The sequence below is a fragment of the Vipera berus genome (assembly GCF_964194415.1).
Source record: "Vipera berus genome assembly, chromosome: 13".
Classification (NCBI taxonomy): domain Eukaryota; kingdom Metazoa; phylum Chordata; class Lepidosauria; order Squamata; family Viperidae; genus Vipera; species Vipera berus.
The window spans coordinates 2,389,093-2,398,294 of record NC_138216.1 but is presented as its reverse complement, the minus strand read 5'-3'; the positions used below and the strand labels follow the sequence as shown (position 1 = coordinate 2,398,294).

The window sequence follows — 9,202 nt, the reverse complement described above, 5'->3', positions numbered from 1 at the left end:
ATGAAAGCCAGCTGGGTGATTTTGGGCCAGTCTCTCTCCTCAGCCCAACCCACCTCACAGGGAAGTTGTTTTGAGGAAAATAGGAGAAGCTGTGTAGGATATGTTCGCCACCTTGAGGTATTTGTAAAAATAATAAAGGCGGGACATGAATAAATAAATTTAGGCATACAACTGCAACTAAGAGTCAGCTACTCTACCAGCAGAGACTCTGCAACATGCTGCATTTTTGTTTACTGTATCCCACCCTCCCGGCTGGAGTTGAGGGCAGACTGAACAGAAGCAACGTAAGAGGACACTTTTTTGTTGTTCTTCCTTCCCAGAGCAGGCTCTGTATTAAATATTTTTTTTAATATATTAATTCTTTCTTTCCATTTCTTTTAAATGCACCAAAGCATCAACATAAAACAGCGGTTGGAACCCACCCCATCGTAACACAACCATAAAAATAAGAGGTAAAACTAGACAAAACCAAAGGGGGCTTTTGAGAATCTGTTCCTGGGAAGGTTCAGAAACTCACACCCGAGCAATGTGTAAAAAAGGCTGTAGAAAAAGGTACAGTTGTGGAGGTCAAGCTGGATGGACCTTATGATTTGGGGCAGCGGTCCCCAACCTTTCCAGCTTTGTGGACCAGCGGGGGGGGGGAGGGGGAGAGGAAAGAAAGGAAATGGTTCTGTGCGAGAAGCAGACCTGCACGCTTGTGCAGCTCCATTTGCACCAGTGGCAGGCACTCACATATGTGTGTGAAGATCCATTTGTGCCAGTGGTGGGCGTACCTGCCTCTCACACAAATGGAGCTTCACGCAGGTGTGTGAGTGCCCGCCGCTGCAGACCCAGGGGTCAGGGACCCCTGATTTGGGGGGGGGGAGACATCAAATAAGGAGGATTCTTTGGGAATTCTGAGCACTCCTCCACCTCCCTCTTGCTCAGTTTTTGAGCAGGTTTTCTGGTTTAGGATATCCGAAAAGTACAAAATCGGCCTCGTACAATTTGTACAGCCGCTGTCGCCACGCCATGGGAATTTTCGCAAACCAGTCCTCCTCCCAGCTGTTGGCTGTCCTATTCCGGTAGCTGGGAGGGAAGTGGAGAAGATGGTCCACCTTGAGGAGTTGCAACAGGTACGTAGCATCTTCATCCAAAGTCTCCAGTTTCCCAACAAAGTCATACTCGATCTGGCAGGGATGACACAGGCGGTACACCTGCCTCCAATGCTCGTTGAAGGGGGCCAACTTCTCTGTCCGAGGGTCCAGCAAGTACTGGATGAAGTCTGAGAAGGAGACTCGGAAGCCACCCTCAAAGGCTTCACTCACCGAGGTCGGCAGGCTGCTGTAGTTGGAGTAGAGCTTGAGCATGGGGATGGCAAACCGGCGGTAGAATTCCTCGTTGGCCAGCTCAAATTTGCTGCGGAAGGCCGAGATCAGCCGAACGAAGGGGTCCCGGACGAAGAGGAACTTGGTGTACTTCTTGAGTTTGATCTTCATGAGGTGGCGGGAGAACTTGCCGTAGCGGCGCCAGAATTTGTTGAAGGTGAAGTGGGTGCTGGTGTTGTGCACGTGCTCGCGGGGTATGTCCAAAGGGTCAACGTAGGGGACCCCTTGATCCATTAAGCTTTCGCTCAGGACAATCATCACCCGCTTCCAGTTGGTGCAAGCCACTTTGGGAACGTAGCAGTAGATGATGCCGTGGCGGTCGTCGACAATGAGGTGGTTGAGCTCGTAGTTGGGGATGTCATCAAAGGTCCTCTCCTTCGTCGGGAAGGAGAAGCTGGAATTGGTGCACCAGTCCTGCAACATCTGCCGTCTCTCCTTCTGCAAGTTTGCTTGGTCCAGCACCAAGCTGGCCTCCCTGGTGGGCCAGTCGTAGCCTCTGACTTTCTCCTCCAAGTTGCTGGTCCCAGGCTTGCTTGAAGCACGCAAGGGCGGCTTCGGCTTCTCCACCTTCTGGCTGAGATCGGTGTTCTTTTTCAGATCAGAATTTAAAAGGTTCTCCAAAAAGTCATCCACCTCCGGCAGAGGACCTGGGTTGTCCTTCCCCGCCGTGGGGAGCGCCCCCTGAGGCCTGGAGAGGGTGGTGTGGAGGTAGAAATGCGCAGTCCCAACATTGTCCCAATAAACGATGATCAACAAGATCATGAAAATGGAGCCGAGGACCACCGAGAGACGGAAAAGTCGGGCGTTGGTCATTCTGCCAGGTGGGATCTTCAGCGACGTCCTACTGATCTCATCTCCAACTCAGTGGAAAACCTCTGGAATCCAACATGGCTTTGATCAATGGTCCCCCACCTGTAAGGGGTACATAGCACAAGGTGAGCGTTCTTTTTCGTAAACGTTAGAGAGAGAATACAGAACAGGTCAGCCTTTTCCAGCCTAACCTCCTAAAGACAGCAGATGGAATTCTGGAGAATCGGAGAAGGTTGGTATGAAAGGGGGCCTGGTTGTCCTTTGAGTTTGGCTGTTTCGGTGCAGATGTTTCATTACCCATCTAGGTAATATCTTCAGTGGAATCCTTGGTGCTCTCTGGGCTTGGTGGTTTTCCTGCAGACATTTCATTAACCAGCTACGTAACATCATCAGTGCTAGACGGAAACGGAGTTTGGTCTCTGAATGCGTTCCCTTCTAGCACTGACGATGTTACCTAGTTGGGCAATGAAACGTCTGCAAGAAAACCACCAAGCTCAGAGAGCACCAAGGTTCCCACAGTCCTCCTCCCCCTCCTCCCCCCTTCTTCTTCTTCACTCTCAAATCTCCCTCCCTTCTAGCACTGATGATGTTACCTAATTTGATAATGAAACATCTGCAAGAAAGCCAGCAAAGGACACCACAATTCAACCAGTTTAACCCTGGATTATACATATTCTCTTCTATTGGTAACATCTTCAGTGCTGCACTGACGACGCTACCCAGCTGGGTAATGAAACATCTGCATGAAAACAACAAGATCAGAAAGCATCACAGACCCGGGTTCGACCCTCAGCTACAGAGTCATTTATTTCAGTTTCTGTTACCCATCTTGGTAGAGGACAGGAAGGCCTGGAGGAACATTGTCCATAGGGTCGCGATGGGTCGGACACGACTTCGCAACTAACAACAACAATTACCCATCTATTTCAGTCTGCAGCACACCTGAACTTTTAAAAGGTGGACCAAAAACCAAAATAGAGTATAACCCATTTCAAACAGTGGTAGACACATCTTGTATTAAAAAAAACAAACCAAAAACCAACGACATGCCTGGTATTATTTCTCTGGCACTATCTCCTTAACCCAGAATTGATTTTTCCCATTCCAGCTATCTTTAGTGACCAAAGTTCATCTCTCTTTCCCTGTGGCAATTTTCTTTTATCTCACTTTCACTGATATATTTTTTTTGACAGCCCTTTTCAGAGCTACTTCTCACAAAAGTGAATTTCCCTTCCGGAGATAATGCGATAACCTTTCCCCTTTGATAAAGACGATTGCCCACAAATTGGAATTGGCAGCACCGACTTCACCCATTTGGAGGCTGCTCTCCTGTTTTGAAATATCTCAGCTGGCAAAGGGGTGGATTTCTGAGATACAATCAATCAACCGAGTTTGGAAGTTTCTGTTCCTTTTAAAACCTGGGTAAAGTCCAAGTAAGGGACGCGGTGGCTCAGTGGGTTAGGACGCTGAGCGTGTCGATCAGAAGGTCGGCAGTTTGGCGGGTCGAATCCCGAGTGCCGCGTAGCAGAGTGAGTGCCTGTTACGCGTCCCAGCTTCTGCCAACCTAGCAGTTCGAAAGCACGTAAAAATGCAAGTAGAAAAACAGGGACCACTCCGGTGGGAAGGTAACAGCGTTCCGTGCGCCTTTGGCGTCTAGTCATGCCGGCCACATGACCACGGAGACGTCCTCGGACAAGCGCCGGCTCTTCGGCTTTGAAACGGAGATGAGCACCGGCCCCTAGAGTCGGAAACGACTAGCACGCATGTGCGGGAAAACCTTTACCTAAAGTCCAAGTATTTATTTCAGAAGCTGGTTCTGAAGTCCTGGTTTCTTAGGACCTTCAGCCAAAAAAAAAAAAAAAGAACGCCACAAAATGTTTCTAGGTTTGTTTGTTTTTTTAATCCACCAGCTCTCCAGGATAAGGAAACGTCTTCACAAATAAACTTTCCTTCCAGACCAACAGCATCCCGCGCACTTCGTCACATGAGAAATGGCCTACTCCAAGTCTTCTCCTTCTTGCTGAGTCTTTAAAGCAGGGGTCTTCAAACCTGACAACTTTAAGACTTGTGGTTTTCAACTCCAAAGAATTCCCTCATGCTGGTTAAGAAATTCTGGGAGTTGAAGTCCGCAAGGCTTAAAAGTTGCACAGTTTGGAGACCCCTGAACTTAGAAAAAGGAGACCACGTGAGAATCAGCTGCCTCCCAGAAGGACATCGTTTTGAAATGTCAAGACACATCAAAGAATTGAAGTTTCACAATGCTTGATTTGATTGGAGGGCAAAGTTTTAAGCAAAAAGCAACGTATTCTTGTTCCTGATCCCTTTTTTGTCTCCTTTGGAAGACTAAAGGAATCCAGCTTTTCCCTTCTTTATCCCTAAATCTTTACAACAACTCGGCAAAAGAAATCAAGAACAGATTGAGCCACCAACTGCAGGGTGATCCAAACCTTTTCTGGAAAGCAAATAAATCAGAATTGAGAACGCATGCTGGAAACGAGCAACAAGGGTGTGCCGTGCAGCTTCTCAAGAGGGCGGATTGTTGCAAAACCATGTGTAGAGTTTGACAGGAAGCAAAGCAGACTGGGAAATGCTCTTTTCAGGATGAGATGGAGGGGGAAACATGTAAACCAAATAAAAGTGGAAAATGGTGGGTTCACTTCAGGAACGAGTTGATCTTGATTGCATCTCCGGATTTCGCCCCTAACTTTAAAACCAACAACACACGAAAGTCTGAAGTTTCACAGATACAAGATTTTGGGGGCGTCTCTTCCTTGCCTGGTTATTGTTCGAAAGCATGCAACGTCACACGCCCTTCCTGTCTCAAGCAGAGAAAGGAACCACGTGCCAAATTTAGCATCCGACTCTGGGCTTGTTTTTAGAACAATGACGTTTTGATGGCTTACTGGCCAACGATCAGCTAAAGATGTATTGTGCAGGCTGCAAAACTTCAGGAAAGCAAAAACGGATCAACATGTTCCAAAGCGACAGAAGGCAAGACAAGAAGCAATGGGTGGAAACTAACCAAGGAGAGAATCGACCTAGAAATAAGAAGGAACTTCCTGACACTGAGAACAATTAATCAGTGGAACAGCTTGCCATCAGAAATTGTGGGTGCTTCATCCCTGGAGGTTGTTAAGAAGAGACTGGACAGCTATTCGTCTGACATGGTCTAGGGTCTCCTGCTTGAGCAGGGGGTTGGACTAGATGACCCCCAAGGTCCCTTCCAACTCTGATGATAGTCTGTGTTCTACTGCAGGATGAATAGGGACCCGTTCAAGATATCCATGGAAATAATCAACAGACTCCTTTTGACCAAGGACAGGGGTCAGCAACCTGAAACAGTGAAAGAGCCACTCAGAACCGGTTCCCTCACAAAAGGAAAAACTGGGAGCCGCAAAAACTGTGTGCGCATGCGTGTACATGCGCGCATGTGCAGAACAGGGTTTGACTGAAGAGTGGAGCCAAGGCGAGATATGCACCTACCCTGCATATTTGAATTGATTGGTTGAACTTTATAAGTCCCATTTTTTTTTTTTTGGACTGCACATGGCAGAGGACTGGGAGCCGCAGGGGACGGCTGAAAGAGCCGCATGCGGCTCCGGAGCCACGGGTTGCAGACCTGTGACCAAGGAAATCCCCCTTTTCTTGGCTAGAAACTGAATCCCATCATCACAGCAGGGTTGGGCCAATCTGAGGTGACTCATAAGAGGTTGCACATTAAAAATAGAATTTGAGGAGGACTTGGGGGATTTTTGTCAACAAGCAAAGCAAAGCAACCAATTATTTGGTATTCTGGGCAAACTCAACTGAACCAAGAAGTGTTTGATTCACGGAAAGCCACGGGGGGAAAAACGCTGCAGCTTTCTCATTCATTCCCTGGAGAAGCTGGAAATACATCACAGGTCTGCAAGGGCATTTGCACTTAAGTGATGTCAGCCTGATGGAAAAAAGAAAACCTGGAGCAGAAATTTGCCAAAGGCGTGAAAAGCACGGAGAACCAGGACTGTGTTCTACGCCACGCAGTTTAATCTGCCTTCTTATGTCTTGGGATCCATCTTCAGCGTGTTCACGAAGATGACTGACACAAGCCACAATGATGTGTGTCACAGTAGCAACTGAATGACATCGGTGATGGAGATGTTGTTCCTTAACTCTGTTTATTTATTGATTTCCCACCTTTATTATTATTTTTTAAGTAACTCAAGGCATTGAACACATCTAATGCTCCTTCCTCCTCCTATTGTCCCTACAACAAGGAAGGTTGGACAGAGAAAGTGTGACTGGCCCAAAGTCACCCAGCTGGCTTCCGTGCTTGGTAGGACTAGAACTCACCATCTCCTGGTGACTGGTCCAAAGTCACTCAGTCAACTTTCATGCCCAAGAAGGAACTAGAACTCACAGCCTCCTGGTGATTGGCCCAAAGTCACCCAGCTGGCTTTCACGGCTAAAGCCGGACTAGAACTCACCGTCACCCGGTTTCCAGCCCGCTGCCTTAAACCACTAGACCACACTAGCTCTCTAAACCCTGACTTTACAAACGTTCCAAACTGCAGGTTTTATTTCCAACATTGGCTGAAGAATTCTGGGAATTGAAGTCCACAGGTCTTAAAATTGCCAAGGTTGGAGACCCCGATCGAAGAGCAGCGTTCTGTCCAAATTGCTCTTCTCCAGGACGCTACTCCTACTGTCCCAAGCGCTGGAGAGCCAACCTGCTTAGAACATCCCCTGAAGTCTCCAAAGACAGGGTGAATAAATCCTGACACCTACAGCTTTGTGCCTGATCTTTCCCTCTCGCCCAAAAAGGGAGATCTCCCACAACTGCCACAGGAACTGCAATGAAGCAACCTCTATCCAACCAATGGATAACGGAGCGTTACAGCTGCATAACATTTCAGCAGGAAGGGCTAGAATAAGCTTTAGACTTCCTACTTTTCATTTCCGGAAAGAAACCCAAGACTTGAGAAGTGAGCAATCTCAGCCAGAGATGCAGCAGGTTTAACACAGGGAGGTCCAGCCTGATCAGTTTTAAGACCTGTGGACTTCCAGAACTCCCAGTCAGCCTATCTTGGCAGCCCAGTTGGACCTTGCATTCCCCGTATTTTCCAAGCAACCACGCGTGCTTTGGAGTAGCACAACGTGGGGAGCCAGCCGGCCAGGTTTACGAACCGTAATTTGGGGTTTAGACCTTTAACTCAGCCATCGTGGCATGTGCAGGGTGCAAGGAGCCGTGGCTTTGCACGGTGTGCAAATCGGAACATGACCCGCAGCGCCTTATTCTCTGGCCATTCCAAGCCTAACCAAGGTTGTGTTTAAACCAGCAAGGGGGCAGACCAGCTTGACCCCTCCTCCTGTGTTTGATCACAAGCTAGCTTTGTACCACGGAAGCCTCCACCGCCTCACACAGGTGGGCGTCAGGATGCCACCGGCTCTCACCACCTCCAACCAGCACGGAAGGTGCATTAGCCAGTTGGATGGAGTCGGGACTCACCTGTCCTCGCTCCCCCCCTCCCCCACCCTCAGGGATGCTGGGAGGGAGCATCCCCCCCCCAGATCCAGGTGGCCACCAGCCAGGCCTGGGGAGGAGGGGGGGGCATCTGGGCTCGAGATGCCCTCCGCAGCCAGCAGCCTCTCCCGCGATGGAGGAGAAAAAGCCCGTGCGAGGATGGCGAAGGGAGGCAGGGGATCTCCCAAGCTGCCGCCCGCCGAAGCCCTTCTGCGCCTCGCTCGCCCGCCGATCAGCCTTGCCCTCCAGCCGGCTGCGAGAGGAGGACCCCCAACCCAAGGCACCGCGGCTTGGGCTTCCGATCCAGCCCGAGGCGCACCCAGGAGAGGGAATCCCGCGGGAAGAGGCTCGAGCGCTGCGCAAGGCAAGGCAGGGCGCGATGCGCTTGCCAGATGTGCCCACGTGGCCGCGGAGGGAGAAGGAGCCTCCGCTGCATCCAGCCGGTCCCCTCCGCCCGCTGGCCGGTCCCCCTTCTCCCACCTGCGCCCGACATCCCCTCGCTCACCACCGGACGGCCCTCGCTGCCTGGATCGCGCCTCGGCCGCGCGCCCCGCTTTCTTGCTCCGGCCAGCCCGGCCGCGGCTCCTCCTCCGGCTGGGGCTGCGCCGCCCCTCTCGCGAGAAGCTTTTGGCCCGGCCCGGGGGTCTCCCCGCCCGCCGCCGCTCCCCCTGCGCTGCGCTGCCCGGGCGCGCAAGACGGAGCCTGCCTGCTTAGGCTTGCGCGGCGCGGATGCCCGCAGGAGAGTCGGGGCGCGCAGGAGAGCTGCGGCTGCAACGCCCGGGCTTCGCTTCTTTTTGGGGAAGGGGGAGTTTTTCATGTCCCCGCGGTTTTCTTGCAAGGGGTTGGCCCTTCTTCTCCCACCCCCCCAGGGCTGAGCGAGGGGGACCGACCCAGGGTCTACCTGCTTAAGGTGGGACTAGAGCTCTCCAAGCTCCTCGTTTTTAGCCTGGTGGCTTCACTCCGACCCCAAGCAGGCTTCATGTACCATGGAGATACTCCCGGCTTCTGAGTAGACAACTAGACTAGAGTTTGGGACTAGAACTCACCATCTCCTAGTGATTGGCCCAAAGTCTCCCAGCTGGCTTTCGTGCCTAAAACAGGACTAGAACTCATTGTCTCCTGGTGATTGGCCCAAAGTCACCCAGCTGGCTTTTGTGCCTAAGGCGGGACTAGAACTCACCATCTCCTAGTGATTGGCCCAAAGTCTCCCAGCTGGCTTTCATGCCTAAAACAGGACTAGAACTCATTGTCTCCTGGTGATTGGCCCAAAGTCACCCAGCTGGCTTTTGTGCCTAAGGCGGGACTAGAACTCACCATCTCCCAGTTTCTAGGTGCTTGGACCAACTTGCTATGACTCTTTAGCTCCCCCCCCTCCCCGCCCCAAGAGAAAAACAAGATCAGGCCCTTGATTTGCAAACCCCTTAAGAAAACAAGAAAGATCCGTTGACTCATACACTTTCTGTTCATGACAAGTTTATCTCCACTTCCCTTTGAGGAATCTATCGTTGCAGATGTGGTTTCC

At 50.8% G+C, this 9,202-nt stretch overlaps 1 protein-coding gene across 1 annotated transcript; it reads right to left on the bottom strand.

Moving 5' to 3' along the window:
• Nucleotides 1–280: 280 nt before the first annotated feature.
• On the bottom strand, nucleotides 281–8,768 carry CHST12 (carbohydrate sulfotransferase 12). The gene is made up of 2 exons (XM_081338118.1): nucleotides 8,727–8,768; nucleotides 281–2,279 (listed from the first exon to the last, which is right to left on the bottom strand). Exon 2 carries the CDS (start codon nucleotides 2,178–2,180, stop codon nucleotides 924–926), a length of 1,257 nt encoding a protein of 418 aa, XP_081194244.1. The 5' UTR covers nucleotides 2,181–2,279; nucleotides 8,727–8,768; the 3' UTR covers nucleotides 281–923.
• Between the last annotated feature and the right edge of the window lie 434 nt (nucleotides 8,769–9,202).